Source organism: Trachurus japonicus, chromosome 5 (assembly GCF_045865225.1).
Source record: "Trachurus japonicus isolate A0001 chromosome 5, Traja_1.0".
NCBI classification, from domain to species: Eukaryota; Metazoa; Chordata; class Actinopteri; order Carangiformes; family Carangidae; genus Trachurus; species Trachurus japonicus.
Genome location: NC_140911.1, coordinates 7,803,371 through 7,825,655, shown reverse-complemented (window position 1 = coordinate 7,825,655; position 22,285 = coordinate 7,803,371). Strand labels below are relative to the sequence as shown.

General features: G+C 41.4%; 2 protein-coding genes across 4 annotated transcripts in view; both read right to left on the bottom strand.

Moving 5' to 3' along the window:
- Positions 1-21: 21 nt before the first annotated feature.
- ube2j2 (ubiquitin-conjugating enzyme E2, J2 (UBC6 homolog, yeast)) lies at positions 22-10,505 on the bottom strand. The gene is made up of 7 exons (XM_085775921.1): positions 10,385-10,505; positions 8,177-8,307; positions 2,393-2,433; positions 2,115-2,217; positions 1,859-1,997; positions 792-872; positions 22-373 (listed from the first exon to the last, which is right to left on the bottom strand). The coding sequence occupies exons 2-7, from the start codon at positions 8,305-8,307 to the stop codon at positions 56-58; spliced, it is 813 nt and encodes a 270-aa protein (XP_085632047.1). The 5' UTR covers positions 10,385-10,505; the 3' UTR covers positions 22-55.
- A 2,245-nt stretch (positions 10,506-12,750) lies between these two features.
- LOC146986996 (arf-GAP with coiled-coil, ANK repeat and PH domain-containing protein 3-like) overlaps positions 12,751-22,285 on the bottom strand; it is a 68,804-nt gene continuing 59,269 nt past the window's right edge. For 2 of the 3 annotated variants that reach the window (XM_085775917.1, XM_085775920.1), the window contains exons 21-26: positions 20,504-20,727; positions 20,081-20,190; positions 18,540-18,650; positions 17,903-17,964; positions 14,026-14,075; positions 12,751-13,179 (exon numbers count right to left, since the gene is read on the bottom strand). In XM_085775917.1, the coding sequence (XP_085632043.1) occupies positions 13,111-13,179; positions 14,026-14,075; positions 17,903-17,964; positions 18,540-18,650; positions 20,081-20,190; positions 20,504-20,727 (626 nt within the window). In that variant the 3' untranslated portion in view covers positions 12,751-13,110. The remainder of the gene's footprint in view (positions 13,180-14,025; positions 14,076-17,902; positions 17,965-18,539; positions 18,651-20,080; positions 20,191-20,503; positions 20,728-22,285) is intronic. The other variant, XM_085775918.1, reaches the window with a different exon arrangement.

Here is a 22,285-nt window from a genome sequence, read left to right as displayed (position 1 = left end):
GGGTCGAGAGGGGTGTGTGGGGGCGGGGGAGCGCCGGCGGCGTTCACGTTCACGTTCACTCCTGCGCTATGCTCCGCAGCACGTACTTGACCGTGTAGGCGAACGCCGCGAAGCCGACGATCACAAACAGGTTGGCGAGAGCGCCACCTAGGAGTCCGTGGTTGCGGTTGGCCTGCTGCAGGCCGGCGGCGGCCGCAGCGGCCGCGGCACCGGGGTTGTTGGCGCCGCCGAGCGGGACGGGGCCGCCTCCGTTGAGGGCGGGGAGGCCGTAGTGGGCGTGTTGAGGGTCGCCGTCGGGAACCACGTCGGGGAGAGGGAGGGGCTGGGTGCGGGCGCTCAACTCCTCCTGGGCCTTTTGTTTCTGCTTCATCTCCTGGAGGAGGAAGAGGCAAGGCAGTTTTATTTGTATAGCCCGTTTTTACAAACAGTTTGTCTCAAAGGGCTTTATGGCATCGTAACAACATCCTCTGTCCTTAGACCCTCACATCCACTGAGGAAAAACTCCATGGAAAACCCTTTTAACAGGGAAAAATTGGAGAAACCTCAGAGTGAGCAACAGAGGAGGGATCCCTCACCCAGGACGGACAGAGGTGCAATAGATGTTGTTACAGACAAGAAAACAGTTTTATAGTTTATGACACAGAATATGGAGGAAGGAGGAGGAAGAGGAGGAAGGAGGAGGAGGAAGGATGAAGAGGAGGAGGAGGGGGAAGGAGACGAGACAACATGAGGCCAACGACCAGAAAAAACAAAAAGGCGACAACCAAAGCTCGTGACCACGTCATACTCACGTCGACTACATCAGGAAACAGCTCGCAGAAAACTTTGTCCTTGAGGTTGAAGGCCAGGCTTTGGGCCGACAGCTGTCGTTTCTGGACGAAGAAGAAAACACCAGATATAGATAGATAGATCTTAATAGATATTAAGATGACTCAGCTGACACTGCCGCCCAATGACACGGCGTCGCCACACAGTCGCCACCTTGAAATCAATCAACTTGTCAACCAGAACTTGTCATAAAAAACCGGGGCGGCGGCCGAGTAACTACACTGATGTTGCAAGTTTGGTTTTCAGCCGTGAGACGCCAGGTAGAAGGCAGAGAGCCTCCGTTCTCACTGGTAACAAGTCATAAGTTTAGTTTAGTTATTTATTTATTTAATTCATTTATCGAGCATAAAAACAAAAACAATAAAACTCGTAAAAATAATGACAATACTGTAACTCTTGAATGAAAGGGGGCAGAAAGAAGTGAACTTATATTGTCTACCCCTTGTTACAAAGAATTAATTCACAAATTAGATAATATACCGTACATCCAAGCATGTCATGTAGTTAACTATCACAATTACTCTGGAGCTTTTTAATGAAGGTAAAAATGTAGCATAGCCACGTGAAAACCTTGCTTAGTTCCTCTTTAACTAGTGTATTATTTTTCGACGGGACTTATTGAGTCAACTAACGGCGCATTCCACTGTCACTAGCGGTAACAGCGTTGTAATGAAATAAACAGTAACCTTTTTGATTACTCGTTACTGAAAAAAGTAGCACCATTAGTAACGCCGTTATTCCCATCACTGGTTGTGAATGTCAGAAATGCAGTTATGATACTGCAACAAAACATTTTAATAATGTAGTTTTCTATGAAAGTAACATTATGCAAATAGTTAAAGTAATATCTATATACAAACAAAACTTCACAGAGTTATGAATAGTTTTTTTTAAGTGCGCTGCAGCCAGAGTCAGAGCAAGTTGACTGATCCAATATGGCCGCCTGTGAGTTACGTCTGCGCGCAGTCCGGTCCACACCCTTGAGATTAAACCCCTGAGACGTGACGTGTGTGGGTGTGTGTGACCTCACCGTGTAGTCAGAGGTCTCGATGCTGCCGAGGGTGGGGCCCTTCTCGACCATGAAGCTGAGCAGACCCGTGAGGATGGTGGAGACGGACCACGCCGGGTTCCACGTGTCTGGATGGAAATCTGTGATGGACAAACATAACCTGTGGAGGAAACAAAAACAGACACGGTTACAACAAAAAAGAAAAAAAACCCATGTCAAAGACGCTCTGAAATGATTCTTGAAATGCTGAATTATTCTGAGCGCATCACATTCTCACCTTGTGTTACACTTAAATCTCCCGTTTGGTGTTATCATATAGATACTCGGCGGTTTAAAAGGAAATTCCCGTGGAAATATGAGTTTTCCGTGATAATATCCTCCTGAGAAACAACAACAAAACAAATCAGATTATGTCCTCATAAGACATAATAGCTGAGTAACATCCTGCACATCACATTATACATAAACAACAGAGGAGCAAGTAGCGACACGTCAAAATGAACCAAGTGAACAGAAGCTACAAGCACAACAACATGCGCCGCTGGGAGCTTTTACCTTCATATGGAGTTTTCTCAGGACCTCTGACTACGTAGTGCCTGGAGGAGACAGAACATTTTGATCAAACAGGAGGAGGATCACATGTTGGAGACATTCAAACAGCTTATACCAGTGATCATCAACTGGCGGCCCGCGGGTCGACTGAGTTCTAATAGTTTACAAGTATTATATATGCGCCTGTAAGTCAATGCGCTGGGGCACGGAGACACGCTCAAAGTGTTTGTGTGTGCCTGTGAGCCCCTACACTGGGATTAGGAAACGCCGAGGTACCCAAAGCATGAAAGTTTAGGGAGCCGGCTGGACTGCAGAGCTCCCTGGGTGATTCTGGCCGCCACCTTGGTTAAACCGGGTGTGCATGAGCGGGCCGTTCAGACGTAGCGTCTTTTGCGCACTCAAACACATCAGTGTAGATGCGCGTTATATGCGCTCACAACCCAAAAATGACGCGGTAGCGGCCCGTGGTGGATGCCACTCGGTTGTTTTTTTTGTGCACGTCCGTGGCGCACAGCTGCACGCACGGACCTGCTTCTCCCTCCGGTGTTGTGTCCCGGTTTCCCCCTCGGCCTGTGTCTTACCGTTTCCCACTGAGCTCTGCCCGTGTGTGGAAAAACGTCGCCTCCAAGATGTAGAAGAATGTGTATTATAGAAGAGAAACACACATTTCAGGACCACTGACTTGTATCATCAGAACCGATTGTCAGCCTCCTTTCACATTTAGGCTGAAAATCACAGGGCAAGTCAGCAGTGTAAAGCTCCAGCATGTGGGAGTATCTGAAAGTCCAGCTGTCAAGATTTTTCATTTTATATCATACCAAACACCAAAGATATGTATAAATGAAAATTATGAGCTTACAGGTAAAATAGAATATAAACAAATAAATAGGCAAAAAGGTGAATTTAATTTCAATCTTGGCCTATTTGAGTTTCCGGCCCCCAGGTTGTCTGTTGAGAAAGATTCTGACCCTTCAACAAATACAGTTGTATAGTTGTATATAGGCTTATACCATGACCTGATTTCACCACTTGATGAAGAATGAAAATTTAATTTAGCCTGTTAATGTCAACATCAGTCTCAGAGACAAGACATCTGGAGACGTGACATTACAACTATGTGCTGGGGCTAGGCTAAATGCCAAAGGGGTTCAAGGGTATGCTTGTTATGCAAATTTTTAAAAGGGCTACCATATTTGTCATTCCACGCCCTGCACTACATATTTTTGTCTGTTAATCTAATTATTTTACACTCTGGTTAGATGTAACCTGCATTTCGTTGCCTTATACCGGTGACATGATCAATGACAGTAAAGTTGAATTCATTTCATTTCATACCATCATTCATACCAAAATTTAATTTTTAAGGCTGCACTTTTGTTTTTATGTTTTATGTTTTATGTTATGTCTATTGTATCCGTGTTGCTGTGGAAGCAGGAAATTAAATTAAATGTATGCAGCACTGGGAGCAATGAAGTGAATCTTATCATAATCATATCTCTGGTCAATTTCAGGACAGTTTGAACTACTCTGGTAATTAGCTGCATTGTATTGTAGCCACTTATGTTTTCTATTTGTTTGACTTTGATTCTCCCCTTGCATGAGATTTACAGCCTCAACAGGAATTAATTGGTTCACTGAAAGTTAATTAAAAATGACATAAAAACAATCAACAGTGGCGTGAAGAAAAAGTGCAACCCGTCTTTGTTTATTTCTGTATTAATTTATCAGAAATGTGATCTGATCTTTTCCCTACTACGATGACGTCAGCTCAACATCCTGTGAACGGCCTCTCTGTGATTTTCCTGTGAGATACCTGGATGAACTTGGAAATTTACTTCCTCCTCTATGAGACTGATCTGTTAAGGCCCAGAGGCAGCAACGCACCAAATCACACGACTCCCTCCCTCCACCTCATGTTGTGCTCATTATACACTCTTGTAAGGTCGCTGCACACTTTCCGTAAACACGAATAAATGAACTTCAGCTTCGTCCATCCATAAAACTTTTTTTAAGTAGCAACCATAGACTGTAAAAAGAATGGACGTAGCGTCCGTGACGTCACCCATTGGTTTGGGGGAGTCTGTTTTGTGCTGCTACTACGGGGGTTTGAACCGCGCCATGTTGGATTCTACTTGCCATATTTGGAGAGGTGCGGCCGTTAGCCGGCCGAGAGCCCGCCCACTGGCCTCGAAGCAGTGGTCTCCGGACCTGTCACTCAACGTTTCCGCGCCCTAATTGGCCAGAATTTTTAACCTAATAACAGTAAAACGATAGAGTTTAAAAAAAAATTCACCCCCCTCAGAGTGTGTGCGGGGGTAGAAACTATCGGTTGAGACCAAAAAACGTAATGGTACCAGGCTTTTAACATGTTTATTGAGGACGTAAGGTCGGCTATTTTAACATGGGGGTCTATGGAGAATGCTCCCTTCTGGTACCAGCCCCCAGAGGAAGCCGGGGGGATTGCAGTTTTTTGAACGCGGAAGTGAGCTTCACTTCTCAGACCGACAAATGCCCCCTTGGTAGCAACATGGAGTGTCAGCGGTGCTCTTCCTCCAGCTGTTCCACACTGTCAATATTTTGATAATGTTTTCAACGATTTGTGCGTATAGTAGTAAAGTAAAATAGATTGTGTTTGCCTACAACGATAACTTGGATGAAGATCAGCCTATCATATCTGAGGCAATCCCACAGGCTTCAGTCTCCACTGTTAAATCGCTATAAAAAGATTAAATAATGCCTACGCTGGACAATCCTTCCTTATTTCACCAGTGCGATAAGGCTGTGATAAGAGTGCATTAGCATGAACACACTCATCCAGAGCACAAAACATGGAAAACAGTCTAACATTATTAAACACACACAACTAATAGTGAGGTGAATCACGCGTTACAGTGGAAAAATAAACAGCAGCAGGTTTGAAGTTATTCAAATGTTTTTTACAGCCCCAGAAAACAAACAGATTTGCGGTCGCACAGCTTAAGACAATATGTGACCTCAATGCGTAAGGTGTGTGAGCAAACTGTTCAATGTTTAGTTATTACTGTAAGTCATGACTTAAAGGTTTCAGTGGAATTGGGGAAACGGCCAGGATGTAAACAAACCAATTATTTGCACTTGGATGGATAAAATTCCCATTGAAGTGGAGAATCCAGGTTTTGGTAAAGGTTTCAGTGGAATTAAAGAAACGGCCAGGATGTAAACAAACCAATTATTTGCACTTAGATGGACACAATTCCCATTGAAGTGGAGAATCCAGGTTTTGGTTTTTAGTCAATGTGCTTTTCTTTGTTTATGTTTTATTAAAAAAAAGATAATAAAAAACCTTAAATTTAAAGGTCGGGACCTTTTTCAGTTAAAGGACGACACCTCTGACATGAACTGGGTCATGACACGACATGAATTCCTGGGTGAGTCGGTGAAAATCAACAAAGAAACCTGTCATACTGGGTGTATGTCAGAAAAGGGGGAATTCATTTGCAGTAAATCAATTGTGCAAACGGAACAAAAATGAGCCAAAAGTGAAGAAGTGTGAATAGTTGTCTGGCCACAACAGGAACCAGGAGACAGGCCAACCGATGAATCGCTGCAGTGACAACTTGCGTAACTGCTTTCCTGGGTAAACACGCTCTGCAGGATCTTATGTCATATTCTCATTCTCATGCATATGCACGCCGCGCCGCCAACAAATATTTCCTGCATGACGGGCGCCACCGATAGTCAGTAAAATTCAAATGCGGCCTCACTGGCCTTTGATAATTTGAATAAATGTTTAACTTTTCTTATCATATCTTTACAACCTCGCTGGAACTAGTAAGATTTTAACTGAATGGTTTGTACACAAACACACTGCTGCTTGTGGTCATTCATGTTTGTACACAAAGTCATAATATCATCATCATTTCATTTTATTACAGTACAGTGAGACACACGGTTGGCAAAAAAACAGCCTTCAAACCAGTTCTTGTGTAACTTGATGACTGACAAGCATCATGGGAAAGGTTCTTTTGAAGACATGATTTGAATATATACACTTGACAGTAGTGAGATCTGTTAGTACCAAAACCTGGACAGACATGTTTCTGTTGGATTTCCTTATGTAACATGATCATGATCAATCCTGTTAATGTCAACATCAGCCTCAGAGACAAGACATCTGGAGACGTGACACTACAACTATGTGCTGGGGCTAAATGCCACAGGAGTTCAAGGGTATGCTTAGTTCAAGGGTATGCTTGTTATGCAAATTTTTAAAAGGGCTACCTACCGTATTTGTCATTCCACGTCCTGCACTACATATTATTTATGTCCATTCTTAATGATTTTACACTCTGGTTAGGTAACCTGCATTTCGTTGCCTTGTACTGGTGACATGACCAATAATGACAGTAAAGTTGAATTTAAAGGGCATTCCCAGTCATAATCAATGTTTACCTCAGATATCAGGTCACCTGTGATCAGTTCATTTCATACCAAAATTTAATTTAGCCAGGGGTTAAGGCTGCACTTTTGTTTTTATGTTTTATGTTATGTCGATTGTATCCGTGTTGCTGTGGAAGCAGGAAATGAAATGAAATGTATGCAGCACTGGGAGCAATGACGTGAATCTTATCTCTGGTCAATTTCAGGACAGTTTGAAATACTCTGGTAATTAGCTGCATTGTTGTTAATCACCTTATTGTAGCCACTTACTATTATGCTTTCTATTTGTTTGGCTTTGATTCTCCCTCTCACCTGTGATCAGTTCATTTCATACCATCCATCCATACTCCAAACTGCAGCGTGTGGACGATTATATTTGTTTTTGTTCAAGATTTGATCATTTAAATTTTAAAATTCGCTTTCAGAGTCCCTCATGAGAGTCCTTCTACTGTTGTGTTCTCTGACCCGGAAAGGAACAATGCGGATGTCCAAATTTTGATTTCATTTAATTGTAAAGCGAATTTTAAAATTAGTCCGGAGTCCTTTAATTAATGAACATTGAAAAAATGATAGATTCTTGAACAAAAACGAATTTTATAAACGTCCACACGCTGCAGTTGGGAGTATGGATGGTATGAAATGAACTGATCATGGGTGACCTGATATCTGAGGTAAACATTGATTACGAACTGGAAATGCCCTTTACTATAATTGATATTTTTTATCTTTTAGAAAATCTTATAACCCTTCAAGTGTACCTTGAGATTGATGAAATCGTCAACATTAGTGTGCTTATAATACTGTTAAAAATGTAAATATTATATCTTTCATATTAGAGCAACTAGCGGCCCACGGAAAAATCTTGTGGTCCGTGCTATTTAAGTAACTGAAAAACAACAGAGACTGAAGCATCTTTAACAGAAACAGGTCGTCATAAGTAGCTTGAGATTCCACAACAAATTTATGGGAACAGGCGGCGCTGCTGCAGCGTAACTTGAATTACCTTTGATGAAGTTGATTATTTTCATTGTTTTGTCCATAACCTTGCGTTTAAGCCGCTAATCGGCACGACACCCACAAATATCAAGTCAAAAATACGTATATCACTCCTGGTGGCTGACAAAGGCTAAAAACGATATCAGTTATGTAAGAATTTGTGAATTTAATTTCATTTTATTTGAATGTCCAGCCCCTCTTTGTGTCTGTCCAGAAAAAATCGTGCCCTTTGACAAATGATAGTTGTTGAGCCCTGTATTAGAGGCTCAAAATACAAAGATTTAATCACATTTTATTTCTAGGATTAAAAGGAAAAAAAGGGATCCGAGTGATTTAGTGCCACCGTGTGAGTGCTGGTGATGAACGCCTTACCATTCTAGGATGTTGGAGGGGAGAGGTTCTGCACAGATGTAAGGCACAGGGTCTTTCTTTATCCTGAGGTAATCCTGCTTAAGTCGCTGAGTGGCTGTGGTTGGAGCTCTCTTATTCCCGTTGTTGTTCATCTGAGGGTTTAAAAGGGACAAACATGTGAAGGAAAGAAACTTAAAGATTTATCTGGGTTTCTCTGGTCTTGATATTTGGTTAGTGTGGTTCCACAATCAGGTGGCGATCCACCGCAACACTGAACCAAAGTGCAGACGTTTTGATTTGCTTTCGTTTTTGCTTTCTAGCAACTCTGCTTTTGACTCTATGTGTGTGTGTTTGTTAAGGGGCTCTGAGTGCACTGCTTTACCTCAGGTGAAATATATAAATTATTGACATTTTTTATTTTACAGATACTGTCGCCTGATTGGTGATGGAAATTTGTGAAAAAAAGATGAACCCGAGGATAACACGGTGCTATTTTACCACAGAACTGCTGTAATGCCGGTACCTGCTGACAGTGAGTTGTATAGATTATCTAGATCACCTTGATAACAAACAACCATCGTCTCCTCGGCGGGTGAAAGAAAAATTTGAGAAATGTAAATTTCAACTTTGCAGGTGAGCAATGCAATGACTTATCTATTGATTCCTTTTTTCAGCTGATCGATGAAGTGTTTAGTCTGTAAAATGCCAATAGAGGTCCGACTCACAGTCAAAAGTCCAAACACAAAAAAAGTCAATTTACAATGGTTTCGCAAAAAAAAAAAAAAAAAAAACTCAACACACAGACAGTAAAATCTCACCTACAGTGAGCTGTAGCTGAGCAGATAATCATTTCTTATAAACCCCTCTCCTCAATTTTATCAGGTCAAGCCACTTCAGGGCTCCAGACTAACTTTTTTTTTTTTTACTAGGAGCATAGTAGACCCAAACTTAAAAATTGAGGAGCGCACACGCACACCATAAATCGATATATTCGAAATACACTGGAAATATTCACATTTCCTCACTTGACCTGACACCTGTTATGACAGACACCAGATTCTTTGAGTCGCCCCTTCCACGTTTCACCAGTGTTAAAAAATACAATAACAACAACAACAACAACAACAAAAACAGCAAATTTACTGGTTGCACATGCACAAGTGACTGAAAATTTTACTTGCACTGTCTCAAATTTTAGGGGGAAGTCTGGAGCCCTACACTTTTAGTGCACTATCTTTCACAATGGGCCTGCAGAATCAGGTGGGTCCTACAACAACAACCTGTGAGGTTGTCAGATAAATGCATCCATTACAAAGCCCAGTACTAATGTAAACGTGTTTTATCTCCTGGTGGTTATGCACCTGTAACTGTTACTGATGCAACATTTCAATATTATCCGATTTAAATCAATTTCAGGCCTTAATTTCTTCTAAATGCCTCATGTGTCTTGTTGATACAAGCTTGTAACGTGAACACGTCAATTTAAACATAGTGGATCTCAAGTATTACGTCTTAAATCTGATATACTTTGCTACATACATACGTGGGCCAAATCTAATGCACTTTAAACCTGCTCTAGTCTGCACCTCAACACAACCTCACTTGAACCCAAGACAACTCTGGCCTGCTTTCTGTCATGCGGCTAACAGCTGACACACGGGGGGGTGAGCTGAGCTGAACTGTGACAGAGTTGAAATGATTTCAGCATCACTTCCTCCTCATAAATGACAGGTTACTCAACGCTACGTGTGTGTTTTAGCTGAGGCTAATCCGCTTCCTTGGCGAGCTACGCTACTGTTAAACCTCTTGTCTACCTGAGTTTAGACTAGACAAGACAAGACTAGACTAGACAGGACAAGACAGTAGCAGCAGCACCGGGTGTAAACAAACCGAGCAGACCAAGCGGCTCCAGCCTGGTTAACAGCCTTCATGTGTAACTAAATGGGTTTTTAATTCAATAATAAATATCTAAATGTGTCGGTGGTGTCCGGTCGGGCAGGCTAACTGGACTCGGACAGGTACAACACTGGTGGTGGTGGTGGTCACTGTGTGTTAGCCTCCGTCCGCTAACCGAGGCCCACCACAAGCTAACGTTAGCAACGTTAGCATCATTAGCACCGTTAGCATCAACTGAAACGTTAGCTCTGTTATTCACATTCACCGCATTTATTATCGCCAAACCCAGAGGAGGAGGAAGGAGGATGAAGAGGCGTGTTAGCTCGGACATACCTCTCCAGAAGAGACCCCCCAAGTGGAAATGGGTGTTGGTTCGTGGCTGGGACACACGAAATTAAGGGTGTTGTTTCTGTTGTCAAACCCCCCCAGACCGAGAAGACGCTGACACCGACGTAGCTTTTAGCTTCAGCAGCGGCGGCGGCGGCGGCGGCGGCACTTCCGGTTTCCCTCTTCTTCACCGGTGTAAAAGCGGTTGATTCAAGAAGCGCTACTGGAATATAACGTTTCATACAATAATAATAATAATAATAATAATAATAATAATAATAATAATAATAATAATAATAATAACAACAACAATAATGGTTGTTATTATTATTTTAATACAGCTCTATATAAAATAAAGAGACCACTCCAAAATGTTCTTAATAAATCAGCCTTATCTCTACATGTATGGCAGCCATGGACTCCAGTGTCTATTGAACTCCAACACAAGCACACTTCACTCTACTTAGCTGATCACCTGAACCAAGTCATATTTAATGAGGAAGAAAGATGATAAATAAATTTTAAAAAAACACTGCTGCAATTAAAAATTGGGATTATTCCACCAATTTTTCTTCCTAAGTTTAAAAAGTAGGCCTAGTGTTGTGTTGTTTTAAAATGAATATGAACTTGTTTTCTTTGCATTATACAAGGTCTGAAAACACCAGAATTGTTTTTGTTATTTTGACCTGTTTCCATTTTCTGCAAATAAATGCTCTAAATGGCAATATTTTTATTTCCAATTTGTGAGACATTTTGTCAGTAGGTTATAGAATGAAACAAAAGTGTTCATTTTACCCAAACACATACCTATGAATAGTAAAACGAGAGGAACTGATCATTTTAAAGCGGTCTCTTAATTTTTTTCAGAGCTGTATTATAATTTATTTATATAGCAGCTTAAACACAGCACAAACTGCTCTAAAGTGCTTCACAAATAAATAAATAAACAGAAAAGAAAAAGAAAAGAGTTTGACAGAAGTAGCCTAATATGAGGCAGGCCGAGACTCATGGGGACATTATGGAATTAAAAGAATAGAAACTGAAATATAGTAAGAGAAGAGCACCCTTCCTTTTATTATTATTTTATTATTATGATGAAAAATGTTTTCCGTTTTTAAGCCTGGTAGCAGAAACGCACGCACATCCATAGACAACACTGTGTGCAGGTGCAGAGCCAAACAACAAGACTGAAAAAAATGAAGAAAAGAAAAGCTTGCACACTGCAAGGGCTCCTATAAATATAATTTAATTGTGACAACGTTTTGAGCTATTGCTCTTCCTCATGTCATACACAATAATGGGAGACGCCATAGCTCGAAACGTTGTCACAATTAAATTATATTTATAGGAGCCCTTGCAGTGTTTTTAAGCCTGTGCATAGTATCTCAAAGGAATTTTTAAATCGAAAGCAACTGGACTTGGTTATTTTTCTAAGAAGACGTTTCACCTCTCATCAAAGAGGCTTCATCAGTTCATGCTGGCATCTGACCATGACTGGTGGTCCAACTATCTGGTGTGGAGACCCAGGTATTTAACCTCTGGGAGGGGTTTTCACAAGGCTGATGATGTCACTGGTTCCCTTTTGTGCTCCAAGTGCCAAAGACAGTCGTTTGAGTGACTGTCTTTGGTTTTCTGTTTTTGTTTTTCTCCGATTGTCAGAGATGGAAAGCATGTACAGCCTTGCTACTTGGTACGCTTGATTAGGCTACTGATATTGTCTGACGTTTGTGCTCCATACCATGTAGGCTACTTGGTCGTAAAAAAAAAAGTGAAAGAAAAAAAGTCAGGTACAGTGAAAGGCTATGGAAAAGTAGATTTTAGAGGAGTCACAAGTGGGGGAGAAACGTATGTGAGGGGGAGGGAATTCCAGAGTTTTGGAGCGAAGATAGAGAAGGATTTGTCCCCAAACATAAATTTGAAAAAACACATAAACCAAGACACACACAGTCACACACACATTCCACAAAGGCCTTTTATCAAAAGACCGTCTATTTTTTATTTCTGTTACCAGTTTTAAAACACAGTTTGAAAATTTGCAGTTGACAAAATAAAAATTATTCAAAAGGGAAATATCAGTGATTTCAAACCCCCAAGTTTAGTTGACTCATCAAAGAGGGTATGAAAACATTTGTGCAGGTTTATTCGTTTTGCTTTTACACTCTTTGTTCTTACACTCGTGTGTTTTAAACTACAGTTTGGGTGTTTGCTCATCTGTCTGAACAGTGTTGAAGACTCCTTTTGAATTGTCTCGGATGAGTCCTTCATCTTTATGCAAGTGCAATACTAAAGTGTTGGAGTACCACTTTTTAAAAACAACTGGTTTGTCCACAGATCTTCAGAAATGCTCTGCTGCTAATTTACTATTACAATAACTGGTGTCTGTTTAAACATGTACAAAGGAACTGTTGCAACTAAAGAACATTAATTTTGATGTGACCAAGGTCTGTTATCTTGGCCTTATTGACCTATTTACATATATTTACAAAATAAACTTAAAAGCCAATTGCACAGCAGTTATGAAATAGCTTTTCCTGTCTGCTAGGTTTTGCTTAGACTTGCAGCACTTCCTCCCCCCCAAGCATCAAAATGTCTCTTTTAATGGCTTTGCTCTGCCTCCCCTTTGATCCCAGAGTGACTGAAGCAGCAGTGGTCAGATGATGATGAAGTGCTGGCTGGCGATGATCACGGTCACTCAGGCTTCGGGCAACGACTGAACTGTAAACTCCTTCTCCTCAACTTTTCGGGCTGGAACGACGCGAGGAGAGAAAACTCGCGAAAGACATCAACACTGGAGATGTGACCTGCAACAGGGGTGAGGGGGGGAGGGGGACACTTAAGTCAAGGAGGCGGTGGTGTTTTGGGGGGGAGTTGTTGGTGTTTTTGTTAACACACCAACACTTTTAAAGGAAGTAAACCAGCGAATAATGTTGTCCCCAGTAGTAACCCACATCCCACTGCGTATAGGGAAAAAGACAGAGCAGATAAACCTCTGCTTTGTGCACCCATGAAAGAGTAAAGCCCCTCAAAAGCAACGCCTCAAGTTAGAGAGAAGCTCCTCGGTCTAGTTTGGCAGTTTGGTGATAGACATCTATTCCTTTAGGATGCAAATCCTTTGTTGCTACCAGATGCTTTAGCTGCATATTGTGCTTTTCTTTTCTTTGTCAAAGAACATCCTCTGAGACGACAGGAGTCTTGAGTTCGTTTGCAGAACAGAAAATTAGAAAGTTAAAAGGGATAGAGTGGGAAGCATCCTGTCTGTTTCCCTCCAATATCATCATCATCATCATCCTGGGATCCCTTTGTCTGCTAGCTGCTATTCAAGTCTAACTCACAATTTACTGTAATGTACTAACTTACTTACCCAGTCTGTGACCTAGTTCCCACTAAACTAAAAACTGGCTGGCTGCACTCCTCAACAGAATATCTCTGTGTATTTCCGAATGCATCATTTCTCCCCAAGAGACAAATAAGATTCACAGCATCAAAACTATTTTCCCAGACAGAGAGAAAGAGAAAGACAGAGAGAGGGAAACAGACCAGGATGCCCTAAAGTTCCACAACCACCAAAGCAGAGAGAGAAAGAGAGAAAACCACAGTATCACACTAGCCCCCACTTTAGTTAAGGCGGCCCAGGAGGCTTCACTCACTCTATCCCGAAAATCCTTGGCTTTAACGCTCCTGCTGCCCGTGGCAACCCCTGTGGTGACAGAAGCAATGATATGTCAGTCAGTCAGTCAGCGTTTAATTATCTCCTGGAGTGGACATGAAGTGTTGTTCACACACTTAGTGTATGGTGGTGAGGAAAATTAGGCATTTCTGGTGGCATGTGAGAACTTTTTTGTTGTTGTTTTTTGTTGTTTTTTTGGGGGGGGGGTTTGATGGTGTAACGATACTTGTGAGATCACATAAATGTTTTACACGCTGGAGACACTGAATTATTCAAGGCACCGTGTTGTTGCTGCTGCAGGCAAGAAATAGAAACACAACCCATCAGATCCTGAACACTGGGATGGTTTTTAACTGGTGTGTAGCAGCAGCTGTCCATGCACACACTGCACACACACCATATACAGTATACTATATTAACTGGTTTATTTACTGCTTTGAATAAGCCCAGTGCTACCCCAACAGTTTGTTATAGACCAAAAAAGACACACCAGACCAGATAGCATTCTCCCAACATCTGGCAATATTTCATCACAGCTTGAAACTGAGTAATCAGAGCGATAATTTTATTCACTGCTCACCTATGATTGTTTTATAAATGATTAATATATTGCTGCGATGTTGGGAGAACGTGGCAGAAAAGAGATGAGACAGGAAACAGAAATGAGAGCAACAAGCAGGAAGCAGGGTTAGTTCATCAAGAGTTTCTCAGTTTTATTGTATGCATTTTCTTTTCTTTTTTTTGTTGTTTTTTTTGTCCCCTCAGTGCTTCTAAAGACAAGGAAGAAAGTATTCCAGAGATATCCAAATGTCAGTGAACAGAAGAAGTAGTGCGAGAACTGTGTCACAGCTCTGCCTGACAAGTTTCGTTCTTTTTTTTCCTTTTTGTTTTTTTTTTGTTTTCGTTGGAAGAGAATAAAAAGACAAAACATAAAACAGATCAGACAGTCAGGATCCGTGAGCGAATGCTGAGAGGCAGACAGTTGGCTTTTTGAAGTTAAAATACACAAGTGTACTATTTACAGCATGTTGTTGCTTTGAACAGCACCTTTAACCACTCCTATGTCAACACACAACAATATGGACACAAACATTTAATACTTCTGCTGAGAGCGTAGAGGCCCTGAACAGTTTGGTCACAGTAGCTTTACATCAACCCCCCCTTAGACTGGTTCTACTTGCAGTACATCAAACTATCGCAGAATATCAACCTGCCATATCGAAAAAATCTCTCCGCTCGGTCACGTTTTTTTTCCCCACCGTCGCCCTTTTTTGAACACGTGAGTACACATCAACAGTGTTTCTACCACTCTGTCACTTCACAAAGCATGGTAAGACTATGCTGTATCTACTCTGAACAGTTTCAGTTATAAAAAAAACCAAACAAACGAACAAAAAAAAAAAAAAAACGGTGATATCATACATCAACGTCAGACACTTTCCCTTTAAAAAGTCTTTGGCAGAGGAAATTAAAACCACAACATTAAAAAAAAAAAAAAAGTCATCAAATAGTTTGTAAGTTCTGGTGGAAACAAACAAACAAAAATAACAAACCAACAAAGAAAAAAAAAGAAAGAAAAAAAGACAGGAATGACGAAATCACCACAGATTGGGTGGAAGATTGGCACAGAAGTGCAAAAAAAATAAAAAAGGAAGAAACTCCTGACACCAGAGGGGTCATGGTGGTGGTAACATGCTTTAACTCCACAGGACTGCACTGCACGACATGATCAAACCATAGAGAACTATTTCATCATGCTCATAATGCAAAACGATGTTGAACTTCCCTCCCCCCAAAAATACTATTCTGGCAAAGCATGCAGAGAATAACGTTGTTAGCCATGACCAGCGAGCGAGGGAAGCCAGAGATATATACTGTACTGTACTGTACGTCCTTTGACCCCCCCACAAGTGTGTACAGTTAAAAAAAAAAGAGTGCTCCATGATCTCACCACAGATTACTGTCATATGGATGAGTATTTACAACATAACTGAGTGGTGGTTATATCCTCAGTCAGGAGTCACCTTCGCCCTGTAAACGCCGGTGAACAGAGGAAATCGTTAACATCCAGTTTTAATAAACTCCCTCACTGTAAAACTGCTGCTCCTCCCTCTGCCCCAGGCGTCACGTTTACAGCTCTGCAGGTTCTCATCCTCACTCCCAACCAACTAATGACTGCTATTAATTTACTTATTAAAAAAAAGATAAACTGCAACTACAAGATCCGTAGTAAAACCAGTAAAAATCTCTTTCAGTGGTTCGTTTGGATGCCAAATAATTGTACTCATAAGGCCATTCATTCTAAAGCGAAAGTGAAAGCAAAACGTCTTTTTATGAGCTGTTACATGATGCAATGTAAAGACTCCCTGTCATAAATTCCAAGTAATGCTTTCAATCACGACTAAAACTGACAATCGTTAACAGAAATGCAGAAGAAAACTGCACCCAAGTTTGCATTGCACTGGTCCTCTGGGGAGATAGACATAAATAAAACAGAACAAAATAAAATAAAAAAACAAAAATAAAATATACAATAGATAGATATACAAGACAAGAACAATATAAAAAAAGAGTCACACTAACTGAATGAAAATAAAACTTATAATACTGTAGATGGGAAAAGTGCACAGTTTCGTTTCTTTTTTTTTTTTTCCTTTTACATAATGTAACATAATTTCATAATGTTTTTTAACTCTGTCTCTCAGTATTCTTTGACACATGCACTCATTTACTCTCCTGTTCACTCACTCTCACTCACTCATTATGTCACAAAGTATCTCAAGAAAGCGAGCGAGGGTCCTCTTCCCCACAAGCCCTTCTGTATTTTTGTCACAGTTTTACATTAAATTTCCCTTCCTGACCCCGTCGTTATACACAGTAAACTACCCTGCCCACCTCCTCCTCCTCCTCCTCTGCAGCTTCTCAGTTACTCTGTTTATTTTTTTTTTCTCATTAAGTAATGGAACAAATACCATTTGTCTTCACCTCATGCCACAGCACATAGTTAAAAAGATTACCCATATAACCTCTAAACATGTATATTTACATCTCCGATTAAAGAAGAGATGGGTAAGTTAGATGTCACACAGATGGTTTGAGATAGATAATAAAGTGTAAGGGAAGGGGAGGAGGGAGGAGGGGGAATGGGGGGCGGGAGGGGGGTGTTAATGCAGCAAAAACGTCTTCAGAGGTAAGAGCTGTTAGGCAGTAACAGTAAACCCACGAGGTTACACCACGTTATGATAAATTAGAGGATAACCCTGTTAGCAAAACACCAAAAAGTCATTTTTTACTGTGTGTGTTGTTGTATTGTTGTTGATGTTGTTGTTGTTGTTGTTGTTGTTGTTGTGGCGGCGGCGGCTAGTGTAGCATGGGCGGTGCCGAGTCACGGCGAAGCAGAAACGTAGCGGTGATGATGCAGAGAAATGGAGGTGGTGACTGTATCGTCAGTAGAGTTAAAAAGGTCCAACAGGGGTCTCCCTATGACACAACACACAACTCCCCCTCCCCCCCTTTGTAATGAGGAAGTGGTTCTGTCCTCTCTTCTTATCCAACACCCCCCTCCCCATCCAGGAAGTTGCCCATAAGCCTCGACCTTATGTACAGTACGTAACAGACTTGAGATCAGTGTCTAGGGGCGACTTCACCTATACGCGATTATTTTCAGTTCCCAGTCAGGAGGAATATATAATTTTATATATATATATTATATATATAATATGTATACATATATGTATAGAGCACTGGCTATGCTCTTAGATACAGAAAGGACTAGCATTCGTCTATGGTGAGGCAGATGAACTCCTGGATGCACTTCCTATACTGCTGCTCAGTGGGGCTGCTGCTCGGGTATTGACCTGGTTGACCCAGCGGAGCCTCGGCCTCTCGCATCTCCTCGTTCATCCGCGCCAAACGCAACCTGACGAATGCCAAGAGAGGGAGGAGAGGGAGAAGAGGGAGAAGAGGGAGAAGAGGGAGAAGAGGGAGAAGAGGGGGGATGGGACAGAGGTGGGAAGGAGAAATGGGGGATGATTGAGAAAAAAGGAAGTGGAGCAGTGAGGAGAGAAACGAGAGCAAACATCATCATCACCTTCCATGGAAGAGGAACAGGAAAACATAAAATCCTACAAAGATACATATCAACCCTCTAGCGATCATATAAATCATTAATCAGGAATCTGTCATGACTCATGTCCAGATCTAAAGTCTTGTCTGGGAACTTGTAACTGTCATGTGATGGTTTACATGAATTAATGCTTTCAGTTTGCAGCTTGTTCAACAAGAATGAAACCACTTCTCCGTAGTAGTAGTAGAGTGGAAAAAATGACTCATCCCTTTAACGAATGCTGTAATGTTCTTTTCCTGATTCCAACACATTTGGAAAAATAGGTTGATGTTAAACAGGAAAATCGTGACACATGTTGCAGCAACAACAACAACAACAACAACAACACTCGCATGCCACATGAGGAAAGTTACTGTAGGATGATTTACAGGGTGACGATGTCTGCGTTGGCGGCCTGGACCGCGATGCTCAGCGGGTCGTGCCCCTGCTCGTCCACCTCCGTCTGCGACGCCCCTCTCTTCAGGAACAGACACACCTGGCTGCACGAGATGAGATCGTAGACGCAGATCAGAGAGAGGCGAACGCGTCGCTTCACATCACAAATCGCAAATAGAAAAAATAAATACACCAGTCTACCATCCAGTCCTCCCATTGTACTGGCCTGCTCTCCCTGCCTCCCTCGCCTTCCAGAAGCTTCCTTCATCAGCTGTTATTAAAGGGATAGTTCACCCAAAATTGAAATTTCACCGATTATCTCACCCTCATGTCGACTAAGGGCTGGGAGAAGTTTCAGAGTCCTCCGTGCTGTCGCTGAGTTAGGGGGTCTCGGCATAGCAGTGCATGTCCATATAATGGTTGCAAATGGATACAAACTGTCTTCGTAACAAAAAGACACACCAAAAAACATCCAAATACCTCCATGCTTCCATCTTGTATTGAAGCCCCAAAATGCAAAATTGTCCCAAAAAAAATTAAATAAGTCTATTTTTCAAGCTTGTTTGTAGCGGAAGCTCCTCTTCCCGGTTCGTCAAATTTGGACGAACCAGGAAGAGGAGCTTCGAGAAGCTTCCGCTACAAAACAAGCTTGAAATATAGACTTATTTAATTTTTTTCGGGACAATTTCGCATTTCGGGGCTTCAATACAAGACGGACATTACATACGAGCAGCATGGAGGTATATGGATGTTTTTTGGTGTGTCTTTTTGTTACAAAGACAGTTGGTATCCATTTGCATGTCCGTATAACGGACATGCACTGCTATGACGAGACCCCCTGTAACTCAGAGAAGCCACGGATAACTCTGAAACTTCTCCCAGCCCTTAGTCGACATGAGGGTGAGTAGATAATGGGTGAAATTTCAATTTTGGGTGAACTATCCCTTTAACATTTCCATGTTTCTCACATTCTCTGTTGTAAACTGTTTTCTCGTCTGTAACAACATCTATTGCACGTCTGGGCGAGGGATCCCTCCTCTGTTGCCCATCCTGAGGTTTCTCCGATTTTTCCCTGTTAAAAGGGTTTTCTATGGAGTTTTTCCTCAGTGGATGTGAGGGTCTAAGGACAGAGGATGTTGTTACGATGCCATGTGAAGCCCTTTGAGACAAACTGTTTGTAAAAACGGGCTATACAAATAAAATTGCCTTGCCTTGCCACATGAAATAAAAAGCAGAAATGTTGAACCATTCTGTGATTTATTGATTTTTTTTTTCTTTTTTACAATGACCATATAAAATGGGAAGTAGGTCATTCAGTCAGGAGTTAGATAGGAGATTAATATCCACCTGTAACTACTTTCAGTGGAAAATGATTATGTCATAACAGCCCTGAGTCAGGAAAGTGAACTTCTTCTGAGCTCACATCTGATTAACTTCCCTAGATCCTAGATTTCTTTTTTATTCCTATAACATGCAAGCAGGGGCATGAAGCAGAAGTCATGGCTCTTTGTAATGCGTAGTAGGCGTTTCCTACCCGGTGTGCCCCAGGTATGTGGCGTGGTGCAGCGGGCCTCGGCCTCTCATGTCCCTCTGGTTCACATCGGCTCCGTTCTGCAGCAGGAACTCACAGGCGATCAGGGAGCCCTGACGGACAGAAAGACACACAGATAGTTGTTTATTTTAGTTTATTTAGCTCCGAGAACTATAACTATTTGGTCGTTTAACACCTCTGGAGCTATTTGATGGTTTTGTTCCCTTGTGGCAGACACGTAGGGAAGAGCCTTGACCTGGTTATTGATTATTTATGGTTGGGATTATTCTTATGTAGTCCTGGGTTAAGAAGCTTCAGCAGATAATAAGTTAATTTTTGACCCAGAGAGTCTCCATAAAGATTTGATATCATAATAGCAATTAAACCCAACATCTAGGGCGAACAAACACGCTGGCGCTGCCTCACCCCGATCACGGCCTGTATGAGTGGCGTTTTGCCCTCCTCTTCCTCGCTGCCGACGTGCACGTCTGCACCGTGCGCCAGCGCCTCGGCCATGAGCGGCAGGTTGTGTAGGCGCGAGGATCGGTGGAGGAGCGCCCCGGGGTGCAGCTCCCTGGGGTCCTCGGGGTCGGAGGACATTTCCTGCTCGATCTCCACCTCCCCACTGGACGACTCCTCCGACTCCTCCTCTGAAGGCACCAATAGGAAGAGGAAGATGGGAACGATGGGGAAAAAGGAGAGGAATGAGGGAAATAAAACATATTTTAGACTTTCTGAACAAGTGCAGGAAGTTTTCATTTGAAGGATAATACCAGCGTCCTTAAGACCATTTTTACATGATTTCCATCAATGCACAATATCTGCACAACAATTCATAACACACATTAACTCTTATCCTCAGTTGTCTTACTGTTTCTTTGGTTTATCTGGATTTCACTGCCCTCAGTGTGTGTGTACTTACATCTATGCAGAGTTACAGACTCTGGTGTGTTATTTTTGCTCTTTAAGTTTAAGTTTTTAACTCATAAATGTAGTGTGAAAACGCTTCGCTTTTCCAAAACTCCTCGTTGTCCCTTTAAGTTTAAGGTTTATTTTGCACAACTGTGAATCAACAAAATAAATGAAAATAAATAAATAAATAAAACATGTGCGGTTGAGGTAGAAACCCACTCTGGGCTTATTTTTAAACCTGGCCTATAAAATGTCCGTGAAGGTTCTCAGTCATACAGGTCATCTTATTCTTTGTTGTTGTTGTGGTAAAAGGCAACTGGACTTCTTATCTTGTTTGAAGACGTTAAAAAGTAATTACGCCTATAAAAAGTAATTACACAAATAACAAAGCAAAACAATCATTAACATAACTTGAATAACATTACAAACGAAATAATACAAAATAGAATAAAATAAAGGAAACAACAATTAATTTTAAGTTAAGTTCTTCTATTCCCTTATATTATATGTAGGCTACTTATATTATATGTAAGACTTAGAGAGATACTTTATTGATCCCAAAGAAAATTCAAGTATCCAGTAGCACAAAGTCTTGGTTAATCAGAAATGTTAGAACATTTCTTGGAAATTGGTTTTGGCTGATGTGTCATCACCACTGGTCTAAAAAAGAAACAAATAAAATACAGAGAAATGCAATGTCAGTCAATGGAATCGTTGCTGTTGCATCACATAATGATGGAAAGAAATTAAAACGTCACATCTCGTGTTGCAATATGTGGTTTCAACACTCATGTGATCAAGTAACACGAGTCATGAGCTGTTTTCACGCCAACGCTGAACAAAAGAACAGGACATCCAGGAAAGAGGTGTTGTGATCAGAGGCGACAGAGAGGCTACATGATGCTCCTTAATTAGAGTTGTCACGAGTTGCCGCATGAGTTTACCCGAGTAAGGAAAACGAATTTGATTGGTCGTTATCGAGTATTAAAAGCTTGGGGCGAGACCGAGCTCGGTGTGTGTGTGTTGTCTCAGACATTTGATTGATGGATGACGGATCCAATATCAGTGGCTGATGAATCGTGAGCAGGCTGCATATAATCTGTGCGCCTGCATTATCCAATGTGAAAAAAAATACCACACTTTCATCCCGGATTTAATCAAAAATATAATTTTGCACAAAGTTTGGCCTACATCATCTGATAGATGAGTTATTACACTAATTTTATGACCCTCACTGCAAAAACTCAAAATCTTACCAAGAATATTTGTCTTATTTCTAGTCAAAACAAATCTCAT

Bases quoted from the DNA above. Each gene is read 5' to 3' on its own strand.
- ube2j2 (XM_085775921.1), bottom strand. From the start codon at position 8,307: ATGAACAACAACGGGAATAAGAGAGCTCCAACCACAGCCACTCAGCGA. The intron at 873-1,858 runs GTGAGGTCACAC...TTCTTCGTCCAG, and splicing joins TCGAGACCTCTGACTACACG to AAACGACAGCTGTCGGCCCA. The intron at 374-791 runs GTGAGTATGACG...TTCCTCCTCCAG, and splicing joins TGTTTCCTGATGTAGTCGAC to GAGATGAAGCAGAAACAAAA.